The following is an 18285-nucleotide window of genomic DNA, read 5'->3' as shown; positions in this document are numbered from 1 at the left end:
TCTTTTATCCACACAATTTCATTTTCCTATTCATGGTCAGACACATGCTCTTACAGTCGGTCTTTGTATATTTCAGCTGTAACCTAATGTAATATAAGTCACTTCATATCCAAAGGCCATAAAACTTATTTGGAGTGTTTAAAATAATTACATGTTTTATGTATTGACTCATTTATTTGTGTTATGAAGGCATGTGCACCAACTCACATGCACAGTATACTCACTCTTCCTGTCAAACACACATACATGCAGCCTGTCGCTCCTTTGCTGCCTCAACTCTCACTCTCTTACTGTCAAACACACACACCCATGCATGCACTCTCTTCCTCCCTGTCACACACACTCACACACACACACACACATCTAAATGTAGAGCAGCATTAATTCTGTAGCAGATGAATGAGTGTTTTCGGCGGCGCTTCCCTCCAGGGAGCTGGGAGCAAAGCGAGAGCGTTGCTATTTCAGCTGCGGTGGAAGAGAAGGGGGGAAGCCTGCCGGGGCTGACCGCAGGAAGAGGGCCGCTGCTGGGGCTGTGGCCGAGGCCCCTGCTACTGACCCAGGGAGCAGACAGTAAACCCTCGGTTTATGGAAGTTCAGAATGCGGTGGGTCCCTAATGTGAGGGCCCTTGTATCACTTTTGCAGAAGTAGGTTAGACAGCAGAGGTGCCCTGAAAAGAAGATCTTATACATGTCTGCGATGTCCAGCCCACTCTGATCTGATGCATCTCCAACAGGGGCAGTCGAATGCAATTACAGTAAGTACAAATACTCAGGTATTGTACTTTTAAGGTACTCACATTTCTGAGATTTGAGGAACTTTTTATTCTTTCCCCCTAACTTCTCAAATTGTATAATTTTAATAACTATTCAAGGCCCTGAGAGATAAACCAACCCATAATTTCACCAAATCACAGATAAGAGAGAAGTCCACAGTGTGAATACAAATTTGTGTCTCAGAATTTATCTTTTTACTTCTGTCCGTTCCCCTTTAATCATCTCACATTCCTTCTGATTTATCTTGTGACCTGTTGGAGGGGTCCGGGACACTGCTCCAGGCTAACTTTATATACAATTGTTAAAGCAACTCCACCTCAACCAGCTACATTACACATTAAAATGCTACTTATGAATCAGTATTGACAATCAAATGTCACGTATATGCAGAATGATTTAATTTACTTTTGGTCCATTTAGCTGATAATTATCAGCACAAGTGACTATGTGTACATTTTCTTGTGTATAAGTGTAAGTTCTATAAGGAACAGACAGTGTATCCCATTTACAGAGGGAAAGAGGTTACATTTTCTTAAAATGTAGACCGTATTGCCCTATATTCTCACCACCACTCCATGTTGTCCCCAGCTTCCAGAGATCATGTTGAATGATAAGTCTTACAAATCTTATTGATAGTTGAACATGTCCACAAATGGGATAGACAGAGAAAAATAGAGAAATACAAGACTTGGTTGATGTGTAAGGGCTGTGGGCCAAAAAGAAACAAAAAAACAAAACATCAGGGAGTCATGGAAACAAGGGGATTTACTGAAACATAGAGCAAAATCAATGCCGGCTTGGCCATGTTTGTCAGGTAAAATACAAGAAAATTGTGTGTCCCCCCCCCCCTGGAAAGTGTGTCTGTACAGGGGGCCACGGCCTGGGTGATTAGCTACTGTTTCCACATGTGCCACAGCTACCAGTGAAAATGACCAGATGACAAAAGACAAAACTTGCCTGTTTCCATTATGGAATTTACACTGTGTTGCAGCCGGGGAGGGGAAACAGTGACGACAGGTTCAGGGTTTGGAATTAACAGAGAGTCGGTTTGTGTTTTAATCCCCCCAAGGAGTCACCTGTGAACAGTTAGGCTCAGGAGAATGGGGCCACTTCTGCTGCAAGGCCCCACAGAGCAGGCAGATCTGGTTTAAGTTAATGTGCATGTAGCTATTGTTGACCACAGCCAGTCCCCAGGTAAGAAGAACAGTGAAACTACTATTTTTATATTATTTGAATAGAGAACCATGACAAAAATTATGATATTATGAAATAATAATCCTTTATGTAGTGTTAATATCACAGAAAATACAAATTATAACACGTAAGATTTTTGGAACATTATAGACCTAAATAGAAGATGTAGTACCATACTATAACGTACTGTAAAGTAAGTAAACAATATGTATGTACAGGAATATTGTTGGTTTGCGTGTTTTTGCTGGAGAATAGAAACTTTTTGTCCGTTTTTGTGCCAGAAAGTTTCAGATTTAACTTGCTCAAGAGAGGAAAAAAGAGGGATCCTGCTTATATTATACTGTATAGACTACACGCGCACGGTCCCGGACGCGCGCTGAAGTGTTGGAATGAGGTGAAGTGGGCCGTGTCCATCTGAGGAGAGGCGTGGCCAGGGGCGGCACTGTCGAAGCGCAGCCAAGTTGAGGATAAAATGTGGATAAGTGATGCTTTAGCAGCTTTGGTGCAAGAATCCCGAAAGAAGAAAGACCCAAGTTTCTCTTTCAAACAGATGAAAAACGGGAGTGAAGCGACCACATCACAGCTTTGAATGATATCACATGGCAGCAGCAAGCGACAGTCATCACCGCTCCACCTGAGCCCTGCAACTTTGAAGGCGGATTTTCTTCTCCTTCTTCTTCCCTTCTTCTTCTTCCTCTTCTACTTCTTCCTCTCGCTGCAGAAGTTTTCTCACAGCCAGGTCTCTGTCAGGATCTGAAACAGCGGGCTCAATTCCAATTCATTAAAGGTAAATTATTTCCAAAGTCTACATTACATCACACCACTCCATTGCTATTTCAATATGCATTACTCTTCACATTTTTCCATTAGGTATTGGCTCGTTTTACCAGCCTCTGTCAGCATTGCAGCATGCATACCAAAAAGCTGAAACTATTCATACCTAGGCTTCAATATTGTGGTGACATTAGCAACATTATGAATTATGAATCTGAGCACTGAACTACATTTGTTATTATAGCTGTACTTCTTGCTGTGATTTGAAATGCAGCGTTCTCTCTAGCAGCCCTTCCTCGCTGCCTTATGATTTAAGGGAAGAGGGGAGGGAAAAAGTTGTAAAGTATTCAAGGAAGTTCAACACTGGTAGGGATTTCTTTCATCCACTCTTGAACTAGTCATCTGCAGCCTGCCAGCTTACCCTCAGTGAACCCCATGAGCTTACCCGTGGCTCTGCACCAGACCAAGTGTCTGCAAGCCAACGCACTGTCCTCACCAAGTTCAATATTGACCCAAGTTATTCAGCAAATTTGATACAGAACACCAATTCCAGTCCGTCCAGTAATCCTGTTTTGCTCTCTCTCCCCTCGCGGCGCCATTGCCAGCCCCTGGCACGCAACTTAAACCAAGCCATCCCACTTGAATTTGAGAGGATCACCGTCAACACCATTACCAGGCATTTCCAAAAAAGATGAGGCGTGTATCCCTGCGCTGGCTGAGGGGCGTGTCCCTGCTGCTCCTGCTCCTCCACACGGCCACCGCCATGATGATGCTTCCCAACTCCACCGGCTGGCAGCAGATCCTGGACAAGTATCTGGATGAAGACGGGGACTGGTGGGAGGCCAAGCAGAGGGGGAAGAGGGCTATCACTGACAGCGACGCTCAGCTCATCCTGGACCTTCACAACAAGCTCAGAGGGCAGGTCTACCCCCCTGCTTCCAACATGGAGTATATGGTAGGTGGATTGGGAACGCTGAGATGTTGTTTGTTGTTGCAATAGTACAATACTTCATGATGTTTATATATCTTAAAAATGCTCTGACCCCCTTCTGAACTCCCTTACACTTTTTTTTTTGCACACTTGTGGGCCATATAGCTCAGTGAACTGACCCAGTCACCAGACCACTCTGGCACTCGTCCCACTTGGCTCACTCGCAAGCGGCATGCCAGCATCTAAGCACCTTCACACATGAACCCAAACACACACCCATGTGACTTTAGTTGTTTTGCCAGAAGAGAAGAATTCCACCAACTTGCCAATGATCACATTACTACTAGGTTTTTTTAACTCATGCTCAACAGATTTGTTTTACTTTATCCTTTGGCCATCACATGTGTGTACAGCGCCAGATCACTTTTCACAGTGCAATTAGAATCAGAGCACAGCAACGGGGCTTGTTTTACCAGCTGTCTCACCCCCCCACCCACCCCACTACCACCACCACTAAACACACACATACTCACACAAGGCACACCACGCCTTCTAAAAAGTTACTGCTCCACGGATCTGGAAGTTTTCCAAATACACAACATGTGTAGGCGCTGCTTGACCGCCGCAGAACATTGCCACCAAATGCACTTAGGAGGTTAAAAAATCAATACAGTGTGCAGAGGATAATGAGGGTTTATCATCCTTTCATCTCCACTTAAAGAGCTGCAGAACAAAAGGCAGCATTATTCTATGGTAAAGGCAAATAAACAGTTCATGCTGGGGACAATTGCTGGACTGTGTAATTGTATAATTGAGAGGTTGGACTTGAGGAGCCTTTATATGTGTGTGAGAGTATGATTGTGTGTGTGTGAAGCTCTGCCCGGCAGGCTTCTGGTTGAGGCACACTCTAGTGGAGAAATGCTGAGCCAGCAGTGAGCAGCTACTTTCTACTGTCTCCTGTTACAGTTGGCCGTTTTTTTTTTAGCTGCAGGGGCACCCAGGGGTGAAATATGGAGAGAGGCGTGCAACAAGAGGACGTGAGGTGAGAGACAGAGAGCGAAAGTTAGTGAGGAACACAGGAGGTAAATAAAGACGGAGAAGTCGAGGTGTGAAGATGATGAAGGAGATTTGCAAATAGAAGGGAGAGGTGATGAAAAACAGATGAGCGAGAGGGAGAAAGAGGAGAGCGAAACAGGTGTCAAAATAATTGAAAAGAAGATGAGGAGGTTGAATAAAAGTCGTGAAAATAAGGAAAATAAGAGAAGAAAAATTCAATTTGAAGGGGCGCACAGTGAGAGGAGACAAAGATTAGTTCACATACAGTACAGCACCTAAATCTTATTTGCAGGTCTGTTGATGTCAGTAGCTCTCAGGCACCAGACTGTTCAGGTCAAATGTAAAGGGAATTTTCAGTACGTTATTTTGAAAGGGGCTCCATATTTCTCAGATTTTCCCCTCTCTCTGTTGAACTGCTGTCACCTTTCAGAAACCTCACAGCTTCACTGTACTGGAAGACTTCATAGACATGCTACTCTGCTCTCTCTACACACTCATGCATGCAGATGCACACACACATACACACATATACACACACTCACACAAATCCTAGTGCAGATACATCGCCATTTGCCCATCAGCTCTGTTATTGTCTGCCATTGTATGAAACCATAACCCGAGTGACCCTCTGTGGCAATCATCACAGAGACTCAGAGATAACATCAATTCAAATCCCCCTTTTTCCTCCCCCTTCATCTGTTTCCTTTTCTTGCCCTCTCTCTCTCTCTCTCTGCCTCCCTCTCTCTTATCCCTATGGCTCCGTTCCCATTCTGTCATTATCCAACACAGAGGCCCGAAAAAATTCCCCGGATAAGCATTCACACTCTGTAGCGATCCACAAAGCTTCAGTAGTGGTGGGTAGGGGGGGGGGCAGCAGTTCTGCCTCTCACTCAAATGTTGACCCACAGGTATAAACACAGAAGTGTCAGTGTTTGAAGTCCTGTAAGACAAACAGATGGCATCTTGGGAGAAAGGGCCCCACCTGCCTTGATGTTTAACTTGGCCTTGCCGGGCTGCACTTGATGGCGGTGATGTTTGTGGTTGTACCATGAAGCTGTATTGACAGTTTTTTTCTGCACAGGATCATTCTGAGTTGTGCTTCAGATATCTGTCACTGTAATTCATCATGCTGGATAATATGACTGTTGTGATTCACAACATGTGAAGTTCAATGAGACCATAATGAAGGTTTCAACTAACAGTTAATATTATCTAAGATGTTTAATTATGGGCATGTGGACTGGCATTTTAAACAGTATTTGGGCAGTTTCACTGATTGGAAGAACTGGTTTAGACAATTAAACAGCAAAATTAATTCATTCATTTACAAAGTCATCATTAGACTCCTGTGATGAAAGATTAAGCAGAGGTCCAAACATCTTTTGTCACAGCAATTTTGTTCAGCTTCTTGTACAGATGTCTAGTGCCCTCAAGCCAAGATGGAGACTCTTCAATGTGTTCTGGGTCTACTTTATGGTCTCCACTCAGCTGGTGTCCATGGAGATACTGTATGAAACAGGTGCTCAAAATAAATCAACTTCTCTAGATGTAAAAAGCAGCAGCTGGATACTGTGGTATCTGTAGCCTCTGAGAGTGCTCCATTCACACACGGACTCGTGCTCCAGCGATACCAAACAATTATTATCCCAAATAGCAGAGATGCCACCTTAATGTCACCAGACTGGACGGTCGCCAGGCTCCGTGTGCAGTGGCTACATTGTACCCACAAATATTACAGACCGGGAAGGGCAACAAGTTGTTTGAGTGCAAAGCCCCAGCTGAACATGCAATGTAATGCCAAGAATGTAAACATAGCTGCTGTGCCAAATTCACTTACAGTAAATGTGCCTCAATAGCACCTCTCCTAAATACTTCAGGGGACATAGTCATAAAACTTTGCAGGGGCGCAAAACATATGTAGTTCAAATTAGCAAATTCCAGTGATCCCATGGATGCGTCATGCCTACATGAAGTTACGTACATCCCTTAAGTTAAGGCTTAACACTTTCCCTAATGTCTTCTTTGCCTTTCCTTGGCATACTCTCACTGGAAAACACCTCCTGGTTGCAGTGTTTTTAAAATGGGGGGCGAGTGCCCCTTTGGCCATAGATCAAATCAAAATCTTAGCTCTGCATCCTGTCCAGATGGGAATGTCTTTTGCATTTAGGAGCTCCTCAAAGTCTTGTTCTCTGCTCCTGACTCAACAACTTTATGTAAAAACCACTGTGGGAGCACTGATTCTGGAGTTGGATGTGTCAGCAAGACTGGGGAAAAGACTTCCTCCTCTTCAGCTTCTCACTGCTAGTGTCCAGCACCAGGGTCTTGGATTGCAGCAACAAGCACCAGCCACCATTATTGATTAATGAAATGTGAAAAGGAAATGTAGAAAACAGAGAGCTTTTGTGGAGCTGTAGCTTAGAGGTAGATTTTTGTACCTGATGGGCTTTTTTTATTGTTATTATTATTATTTCCAAGATAAAATAAAGCCAAATATCAGACCAAACCAAAATAGCAGGCTAACCCAACCATTTACTTGTCTGACTCACTTATGGTGCCACTAAGTGAGACAGCTTCCTGTTCACGTTCAGTCTACAATAACTGGCTGGGCTGTTCTTTGATGTGAGTTGATGTGGGCTGGAATGCACTGCACAGAAAATGGCACAGCAAACATAGGCAGCACTTTGCATTATACTCTATGGTAGTTTGGGCAGGGAAAGCACATACATATGTTTTATTGTCATATACAGTAGGCCTATTATTCTTTATTAGTTTCCTTACCTTTCAGCTTTGTATTAAATCACCCCTTTAACTCCTTGTCTTCATCCTCACACCATTCTTTTGCCTATTCTCCTCTGCTCTGTCAGACTTTTTTTTTCTCTCAGCTTCACTTTCTCCAATTCCCATATCTTTCTCCTTCTTTTCAGTACTTCTCTGCATGCACCATTGATTATGAACAGGAAACCCAAACTTGCAAAGGAAGTACCCCTCCATACCCTTCGGAATGCGACCAGATGACCAAGACAGAAGAGGGGGGGAGAAAAAAAAAGAAAAACTGGCCACAAATGAGGTGTTAAGCGAAATAAACAATGCAGCGTGCATGGTGCTGAAAGACTTTAGCAAGGGAGGTGTTTTTCTTTACAGGCCCCAGCAGAAGTGCGGTTTGGGTGGGTGGGTGGGAGGCGGGGGTGTCTTGGTTGTGAGGCCTCCCCTGCTAGGCTAACTGTACAAACAGCAGCTTGACAAGCCGGCTGAACTCTGTACCAGATTCAACAGCTGAAACATATGTAACGCGGTCGACACTTCTCTGAGCCCCGCTCTCTCTGCAGGTTGGAAGACGTTGGAGTGAATTCCTCCACTGGAAGCGTAGACTGTTTGCATTTTCATAATTTAAGACATACTCCATGGGCATCACAAATCATGTCTCTGCGATAGAACGCATAATCAGTAACATTCCTCAGCAGAGACGTCGTATAGCCAGAATCTCTGTGATTTTCCTCTGGAAACTAACTGTAGTTGTGGTTTAGATAAATGTTTTCAGACCTATAACCGTTCATTAATGGTCAAAAGCATTATTACGTTGACCCCGCTCCAGTACAGAATGTCCTATGTGCTGTGGTTAGCAGATCGTTTGGCTGTTGCCCCAGCTCAATATAATGTGTTCCACTCTGCTTATCAGTGTAAACATTGATTATTTTATAGGGCAAGGAGGTCGCTTGTCGAGAAAATCGAAGAGGAAGATTATGTGGACAGAAATCATGGTTCTCTCTGCTACTACTACTGATGATGACCAGGCTTAAATGTTTTTTTTTTTTTCTTTTGCTGTTTCTGTTTCAGCATCATTAGCTTTTTGTAGGAGCGAAAAAAGGGAGCGGTAGCTACAATGCTGACATACTGACACTGATTTGCAACTCAATGCCAACAGAGGTAATTTCTGAGCAGAGATACAGTTTCAGGTAAACAAATTCTGATTCCTCTTTTAGCCCCGGCCCTGTCAGTCATCATTTATCAATATTGTGCAAGACAGACCACAGGCAGCCACAGATGAGGTGGCGACACCGCAGATACACTCCCTCTCAGCAGGTGTCGAGATGAGTGAAAATTATACTCCACACCTCCAGCTGTTTATCTGTTCTGTGTGCTGGGTTACGTAACAGGTCTTCAAGGCTTTGTCCTGAAATCTGACATAACGCACTGTATGAGAGTCAGTCAGTATTGTGGGTGTTGTTGATTTGAACAAAACCAGAGTGAAAGAACCTGCTTAGAGGCAAGAGTTAATTTTCAGCACTGCCAGACATCCTGTTGTTAGGTGGCTGCGTGTTTCTGGTGTAATGCAGAGAACAGAAGTTGTTGCTGCTGGGACTGAAAGTGGGTGATGGACGACAGAGGAGGTGGTGGTCATAGTGAAGGAGTTATTTTAGTGTCTGTTATTGGATGAGAGTTCAGAGAGGCTAAGGTATTGCTTCCAGGCCCGATGTGTGAAATGTGGAAACTTCTGACACCTGCATTGGTATACCAGTGCATGTGCGCACACATTTATACACACACATGCAAACTAATTAAGTCTCTCGTAGAAACCTGGTGCATTAGAAATCCCGCTCCAAAGCTGAAAGTGAAGGTGTGCAATTAAAAGAACATACAGTGTCCTTCAGAAGAATTACAGCTGGTGTTATTCTAACATTTTTTATGGTAGAATTTAGGTCAGCAGAGAGGAAGGACACTCATTGCATTCCCAGAAAACCCCAGAATGGGAATATGATCCCTTAGTATCCAACCAGAGCCAAACTTGACTGAGAGGGCAATTTAGAGAGAGGTAAAGTGAAACAAAAGCTTGCACCCAGACATCTCACTAGAGACATATGGAAGGTATTACTTAAGGAAAAACAGCTTTTGCATTTTTTGAATAACACCCAATCTTACGGGGGGAAAAAACCCATCCAGAGAAGTAAGAAAGTCAGAAAGCTCTTTATATTGCAGCAGCAGCAAGAGGTCAGTATACTACAGTTTTGCATTTAGTTTATAAATCAGTGGAGTTACTTAGCCACAGCAGCTCCTAGGCTTAACTCCATGGATAAGACAGCACCTCACATCACATTGAGAGCTGAACCCCATGCAGGGGTGAGGATCTCCAGTTATCCATAGACATTCCTGTATCTTATGGCCAAATAGCAATCTAAGCGGCATTGGATTGCACTGTTTATTTCAGTTTGTTTCCTCCACTCTTCACCTATAATCCAATAACCACCTCATTTTGGTTTGCTGTCTTGTCTTCTTTGCAGGTGTGGGACAGAGAGTTGGAGCGAACAGCAGAGGAGTGGGCTGAGACCTGTTTGTGGGAGCATGGTCCTGCTGGTTTACTGCCACAGATTGGACAGAACCTGGGAGCACACTGGGGACGGTAAACAATAGCTTAAAATGTATAGACCACAGACAGTAGCCTATAACACGTTTTATCTAATAAAAGCTAAAGGGTAAACAAAAAGGTTATGTTCGGTGTTTAAAACCAGCACTTGTGTGTGACTCAACAGACATTTGCTTCAAACAAACCACATACAGCACAGTCATCGCAACTGAATATAAGATAACTAGAATCGCCAGAAATACAATAAGTCACATAGTTAGCTATTCCTCATTAGTTATTTTAAATAGTTTAAAATTATGAAAAATATTAGCTATTTGTAGCTACTGTGGGCCCCATTACCAGTGTGAAAGTGGAGCTTCCCCACAGCAAACCCTCATGGGGCCCCAAAAGGGCAAGACTTCTGCAGGCCCCGCATGGGCAAACCCATATGGCGGCCTTGGGCATTCTCTGGGCAAGCCCAAAATTGGGCTTTCCCAACCTAGGCCAACCTAGGACATATATGGGTTTAGAATTAAATTAATGAAATAAATATATTTATAATATCACATAAAACCACAGTTTGCCATTTTTGTGCAATTCTATTTGTGTATTAAAATGCTAATAAAATGTAGCCATTGCTAACAGGTGAGTTTTAGTTTAGCACAACTGCAAGCTAGCCTGACAACAGCAGGTTATGTTTTAGCTTTTATGCTGTAAAGACACTTCTTACATTTTGTAGTAGCATTTCAATACGCCAAAACACCAACAAATTCACACACACTTTATATAGCTAAGTCTGTATAGCTAAGTCTCTCATGACCTGGTTGAGCCCGGTTACATCTCGAGTAGAATGACACACTTTACAGACACTGTTACATGTTTTCATGTGTTCATTTGCTCAGTCAGCCTCCCCACCGGGCATCTGAAGACAGCGCTGCTTCACACAAGAGACTCTTGTTCCACATTTAATCATATCACTCCACAGATGAGACGTCCACTTGATTCTAATTAGATTAACCAGCAACACCTGGTGCCAAATCAGTGTCAGTCCTTGTTGCACTTTCTTTAAAGAGCACACACGCTTGACTGCCAGCTGAACAGCAGCCTCTGATGTGTTTTCATGGCTTTGCAATTACTTTCTTATACATATTCTGTATCAAACAAAGCAGATTTTGAACCTAGGACTTTGCTAGGAAAAATATTTTTATAAACTTTGTGGCTTTGGAAAGGATTTATGTGAACGTTCATTTGTTGTGTAGGTAGTTTTGCAGTAATTTAAATGTAAGCCCACGCACAAAGGTCAGATAGCATCCAGATTTCATGTATGCATATGGGTTGTTGTTAGAGGACCTTCAGTAAGCAGAAAAGAGCTTTGATGCATATTGCCGACTCCCACACCATCAGAGATGTACAGTACAGTAAGACGTAGAGATTTTGCTTTGAACATTGTTATCTTTTGTTACTCATCTCTCCAGGTATCGTCCACCCACATTCCATGTGCAGGCCTGGTATGATGAAGTGAAAGACTACACCTTCTCTTACCCTCAGGAGTGTAATCCATACTGCCCCTTCAGATGCTCTGGCCCAGTTTGTACTCATTACACACAGGTAACGACCAAAGGATCATATCATTTTGTATATTCGAAAGACTCAGGTGACTTACGGATGTACAAGCAGACATGTAATTTGTATTTCATTGTCTGTCTGGTTGTATTTCATAGCTGGTCTGGGCCACCAGCAGTCGCATTGGCTGCGCCATCAACATGTGTTACAACATGAATGTGTGGGGACAGATTTGGGCTAAAGCTGTCTATCTCGTCTGCAACTACTCACCGAAGTAAGCACATTTGTTTTGTTGTACTTTCATAGATACATGACTTAGTGTAGATACATGCTACAAAAGAACAAGTTGTCCTTGTGTCATTTTGATGCAGTGGTATCATTTTAGTTTGCAAAACATTATGCAATATCAGTTTTCTGCTCTGTTTAATAAGCCTTCATTGTCATGCGACCTGAACAGGGGAAACTGGTGGGGGCATTCTCCTTACAAACATGGCACCCCTTGCTCTGCCTGCCCCCCCAGCTATGGAGGTGGCTGCAAGGACAACCTCTGCTACAAAGGTATATATGAGTAAAAGTAGAGAAGGACAGAGTAAGAAAGCCTGCGGACATTTTTACTCATTGTACCTATTTGTGACTTCACTTTAAGATGACAGTTCCTATCCTACACAAGAGGAAACGGAAGAAAACAACTTCATTGAGCAGGAGGCCCCCCGTACGCCGCAGAAGCCCTGGTCCCGGCCCTCCAAACCAGAGCCTCCAAGTCTCCCTGCCCCAGCTCCCACCAAGCCCCCCACGGAGGACCTGCAGAAGAATGAAGTGGTCAACACACAGCAGATGTGTAAGCTGCCATTCAGCTGTTTATTCTGGATCCAGTTACATCTCAAAATGGGGGGTGCAGGATCTGGTTTTAGGGATGGGAGGTGCAGAGTGGTAAAAATTATAGGACAATATATAGTGTAAAAAAAGAAGAAAAAAAAATGGCAAAACTGCTTTCAAAATTGGGTTAAAACCAAAAGAATTGTGAATAACTGCCTGCTCAGTGTTGAACAAGCAATAATGGATAACAAGGGCAAAAAAATAGGCTTTGACCGGAAATATTTTTCTTGCAATTTATCTTAAATTGCCTTGATTTTCTGTACTCTTTAACTGTCATCTCCCTGATCAACCTTGACAGTTTCTGAAGTGTACTTAATATTGCAAGTCACTCTTTGGAGAAGGGAGGGGAGGTCTATTTTAGCATGATCCCCTGAGTGTGTGTTTGCTTTTGGCTTGGCTGAGAGGGGTTGAGGGGTGAGAGGGGCTCGCTGTGGTTTTTAAATGGCTTCCTCTCCGCAGTGCAAGGGGCCTGCACTTGAAAGCTGAGACACTTCCTCGAGTATTGCTGACCACCCTGAACCTTGCGGCAGGAATTCTTCTCTTTGGTTCTTGAAGCATCACAACAAAAGTCCTCGCTGAGCCTCACTCATCTCAGGCTTTTTAGATGTTATTCATCTGCATCGGTGCAGCCCGTTTATGCGTGTTGCTTCCTGTTATGAGGGCTCGAAAAACCTTTTATTTGTGTGTTTCAGCTCAGCTTGTGACCTGTGACACTAAGCTTCGAGATCAGTGCAAAGGAACGCCCTGCAATAGGTACAATTAAGATGAACTGTAATAAAATCATCAACATAAAATGGCGTACACAGCACATTTCACCTTATTTCTTTGTATAAATCTACAGATATGAGTGTCCTGCTGGCTGCTTAGATGCTACAGGAAAAGTAGTTGGGACAGTATACTATGAAATGGTGAGTACACACGTTGTGTTGTCAGATTTGGGTGGGTTCAGTATTACACCAATTAGGAGCTGTCAGTTGTGTTCTTGTCAAAAGTGTCTTTGGGTAAGACATCAAATGTCAAAAATCATAAATGTTCTCCTTTGCAGCAATCCAGTGTGTGCAGAGCTGGTCTACATGCTGGTGTCATAGACAATGATGGAGGATGGATGGATGTAACCAGACAAGGCAGAAAGGACTTTTTCATCAAATCCAACAAAAATGGGGTCCAGTCTTTAGGGTGAGGCAATAATAGCATTATTAAATTTATACATATAACTCAAACTGACAGTATTTGACAGCAGGATCGGTCAAATATAACGATACTAAGTGAAAATAATGTCATTTCACGTCAGTGTTGTGTGTTTTCTCTTGACAGAAAGTATCAAAGTGCTAATTCCTTCACAGTTTCCAGAGTCGCAGGTCAGTCTGACAATAATGTGACACTGTAATTACATATATGTTACATTTCACATGAAATCGCTCATTAAAAGCCATACTGCAGCTGTGTTTGTTGGCACTGACTATTTCTTTCCTACAGTCAAAGCCATCACATGTGAGACCACAGTTGCACAGCTGTGTCCATACCAAAGGCCCACAAAACACTGTCCAAGGTAAGAAACTGCAGTGTCTGGCTGCAAGTCACTCTCTTCTACAAGGTTCCCACGTTTATGTTAAAGCCAGTCATTACTAATGTGTAATTGTTTTCTTTGTAGGCTATACTGCCCCAAAAACTGTGTAGAGGAGAATCCACACATATCCAGAGTGATTGGCACAGGAATATACTCTGATGTAAGTCTTTCTTTCTTTTTGAAGTTGAAAGTAAATTTCTTCATGGTTTTTATTTATTTAAATGAATTTATGGACATAAATGAAACAACACTTCCCATGTTACCTTTCCTTTGTAGAAGTCCAGTACATGCCGGGCAGCAGTCCACTCTGGAGTCATCAGGAACGATGTGGGTGGATACATCGATGTGATGCCAGTGGACAAACGAAGACACTACACTGCCTCATACCAAAATGGCATTGTCTCAGAGAGGTATGTGATGACTCACACTGCCTAATCTGCAGTCATTGTTTGGTGTGTGTCAGGCTGTCAAGTAGCACATACTGAATTAATCTTAATTGTAATTCTTTTGTGTAATTGACATTTAAACCCACCATGCCACTTAATAGCACAGCTGAAGATACTGATAAACCTTATGTGGGGTAAATTCAATATGGCAAAACAACTTCACAGTCAACATCAGTGGGTGTGTGGTACACTATAGGATTAATTGTTTAAGGAGATTACTAGTCCTATGTCAGCATTTCTTCTCAGATATTGGGAGAAGAGTGAAGGGGTTAATTTGTTGGGGCCCACAGAGGAGGAATGAGAAATCAATGGCTCTCAGGTAGAGAGAAATCTATCCACTCTGCCCTCCCTCGTGGACCTAATCTTTTTAAGATGCAGGCAGTTCATTACATCTCCTATGCAGTGCACATGGGAGGGTGATTAGCATGCTTCTCGTTTAAGATAATTAATTGCTTGGCAATTAGAGTGGAGAAGACGAGTGCATCTCCGTGTTGTTGTGAGAGGTGTTTGTTATTTTGGTAGAAAGCCAAACGGGGGCATCAGTTGGACAAAGGTCTAAAGCTTAATATAGTGACTCAGATAAAGACAAAAAAGAAGAGGCCAAACCACATGCACTGAGAATACAGAATCTCATAAGGGATCAATATCGTATTAAATTTTAGACAGCTTTCGCATAGTCCCACTGATATGGTCGATGAATTCAAACCAGATGAGGTAACAAAGAGAGAATAGATTCTGTGTCAGACCCATTGTTTTTGTGAAGACACATATTTTAAGTCAAATGCAGTCTTTCCAAACAAAGCAACAGTGAAAATCAGGTTATATTGAACAGAAACATATTTTGCACAAACACTAGTCCTATAGTCTATAATTTTGTCGAGTTACATTTAGATGGACGTTTAGTTAACTGTCAAAATGTGATGCGGCATACTGTATATTCTCCAGGACAGAAACTTCATTTTTGATATATAAGATAAGATAAGATAAGATTACACTTTATTGTCAGATCACTCTGAAATTTGTCTTGCGTCCCATGACGTCCAAGGTTTCACACAAATAATAACAAAATACCAAAAACATACATTTACAAAAAAGCATAAATGTTACCCTCCAAAGTCACATTTAAAGAAAAACACAAACTACCTCCTATCTCCATTCACAACATAAATCCAACATTACAATGTGTCTTTGGTGCAACACCCAGTGCTCAGTCTGTACATGAACCTTAGGGTCTACTTAGAGCCCAAACTCTGATTTAACAGTTTGCCAGACTGAGGGACAAAAGAGTTCCTCAGCCTGTTCAGTCGAGCTTGTGGAACTCTAAACCTTCTGTTTGATGGCAGAAGCTGATATTCCTCAAATAACACATGAGAGGGGTCAGATGAGATATTACTTGCAAGAGACAACATTCTTTTAGTGTATGCGGCTTGAAAATGTAACTCCAAAGTTTGACCCACAATCTTTGAACAGATATGTAGCAGTCTGGTTAGTTTGGTTTTAAGTTGGACAAACAACTAAACCAGACACTAATTCCGTACTGCATAACACTCTGCACTATAGATTGAAAAAATAATAACAGGATGTGTTTGTTTGCTCCAAATGACCTCAATCCTCTCAAAAAATAAATACGTTGTTGTACCTTGCAACAAATAAAGTCTACATGTACACTCCAGGACAAGGTAGCGTCCACGTAGATGCCCAGATATCTGAGATGAGTCCTAGACATTTCTCTTCACAGGCTATTGATATTGAAGTTACCTTACGTGACTTATCCAACCAAACTCTTACACTTTTTTAGAAAAATTTATCATCAGAATAAAGGATTGAAAATAGTGAAAACATTGATGATTCTGTAGTTACAGGATGTTTTTAATATTGCATTGTCACAGTGTGGTTCCACCCTTGCACTCATACAATCACTGAGGCCATAGTGACCATGTCGGCAGTGTGCAGTTGTGTGCATTATGTGGAAAAAACAACAACATAGGATCAAGCAATTCAGTATAAAATAACAGGTTTGCAAATAGAGTGCTGCGTTGTCGGCATAGAGACATATCTTTGTTTATATCACCCCACTGTTCTTTCACATCTACTCCAAATGGGAGGGGTGAGAGTGGGCAACTTTATTTGGTCCCATGTGCTACAGTAACACAGAGTAGGAAACAAGAGACGTAATTGGTTTGTAAAGTGGCTGTTGGAATGTTAAGAAGCTTAACCCGTGCAATGAAGTACTCACCCAATTCAAATCTATGCACAGTGTGTAACCAGTAGTCATATAGCTCTTCTGCATCAAGAAGAGTGTGTATCTATCTCCTACTTCTTAAATTAGGATATGAATTAATAAAGAGAAATGTGTTGTTATTAATTAATTTTTTTTGGTCAGTTTGAATTTGTTGATAAGACTCTGCTGTTTCTAATAAAGTGAGAGCACGTGCTGAATCCATGCTGTACCAGTTTAGAACAGCATTAGGTCTGTACCAGCCTCTGTGCAAAGCTAAAAGTGACCCACATACTATAGAGTGTGTTCCTTTACAGATATTAAATTGGACCAACTTTGAATTGTTCTGTGGTTTTCAGAATGAACTATTGTCAACATGACCTGTGTAGAGGGGAGACACACACACACACACTCTGTCTCCTGGCTTTCCCTCTTTCTTCTCCTCCTCTCCTCTCCTCCCCTGTCTCTCTCCACCACATTTATCTTTGTCACTCTGGTGAGATGCCTAGCGTCTGTTATTATCTGCCCATCATTTATCTGTCTGCTTTAACTCCACAACATGTCTGTCTTTTGTTGGATTAACACGTGAAGTCCCCCCCGTGTTTGTGTAAAAATGGTCGGTTTATCTGTTTTCTCAGGGAGCGTCAGCCTCTATCTGTTTGTGTCCAATCTGTCAGCGGAGTGTCAGACAACACACTGACGCGGACGGTTCTCCGTAAAAACCCCGAAGTCTATCTGTTTGTGTGTGTCTGTCATCTACGTCTCTCCGCAAAAGGCTGGGACATGTTCTGTATCTGACACATGCCGCACCCAGGTTGACTCTCTCCTCTTGTTTCTCTCTCCCCTGCAGCCTTCAAAACCCTCCTGGAGGGAAGGCGTTCCGGGTGTTCGCTGTGATTTGAGTGCCCCAGAGGGCGGCTTCGCCAAACAGAAAGTGCACTTGTGCTGTTGAATAGGCGGTAATCAAGCCCTGTTGTCAAACTCAATGAGTGAAATGTTTCTGGCTTTGCTACACTCCAGGGGTTAGGGGTCGTCTCCATGACAGCGTAAACCCAGCAACAAAAACTTGACGCATACACAATAAGAACCTGTTAGCTCTCCCTCGCATGGAGTTTTAATTTTGTCATCCTTCGTGGGGAATTTTATAAACTGTAAATATCTCTGAATGGATTGCTACAGTAATAATTTGTTGTACATATCTGTTAATAATACTACACACATTGTGTCTTTGTGCCATTGCCTTTTTAACAAATAGCTCTGTATGAATACTGATTATAGAAGTCCTATGATATAACATTATAATGGCACTTAAGGATGAATATCATTGGGTAACACTTTATTTTAAAGGGTCCTTGTTCCTGTGTATCTACCTAATTAATTACAGTGTAATTACCTATGTAACCGTATGTAATAACATGTACTTACATTGTAAATACATAGTGTATTTTGGTGTACTTACAGGTCCTTGTTACACTTGTAATAAGAAATGCTTGTGCAAAGAGAGAGGCCACTTTGGCATTTCTTATTACAAGTGTAACAAGGACCTGT

At 42.4% G+C, this 18285-nt stretch overlaps 1 protein-coding gene across 1 annotated transcript; it reads left to right on the top strand.

Moving 5' to 3' along the window:
- Positions 1–3352: 3352 nt before the first annotated feature.
- Positions 3353–18065, top strand: LOC146966522 (cysteine-rich secretory protein LCCL domain-containing 1-like). The gene is made up of 14 exons (XM_085763042.1): positions 3353–3697; positions 10006–10124; positions 11543–11675; positions 11789–11904; positions 12088–12188; positions 12277–12468; positions 13199–13259; positions 13348–13414; positions 13552–13682; positions 13821–13864; positions 13983–14055; positions 14158–14233; positions 14350–14483; positions 17588–18065. The coding sequence occupies exons 1-14, from the start codon at positions 3434–3436 to the stop codon at positions 17637–17639; spliced, it is 1563 nt and encodes a 520-aa protein (XP_085619168.1). The 5' UTR covers positions 3353–3433; the 3' UTR covers positions 17640–18065.
- The last annotated feature ends 220 nt before the right edge of the window (positions 18066–18285 follow it).

Source organism: Trachurus japonicus, chromosome 20 (genome assembly GCF_045865225.1).
Source record: "Trachurus japonicus isolate A0001 chromosome 20, Traja_1.0".
Lineage (NCBI taxonomy): Eukaryota > Metazoa > Chordata > Actinopteri > Carangiformes > Carangidae > Trachurus > Trachurus japonicus.
Note: the sequence above shows the minus strand (reverse complement) of the source record. Positions and strands in the feature narration are given on the sequence as shown.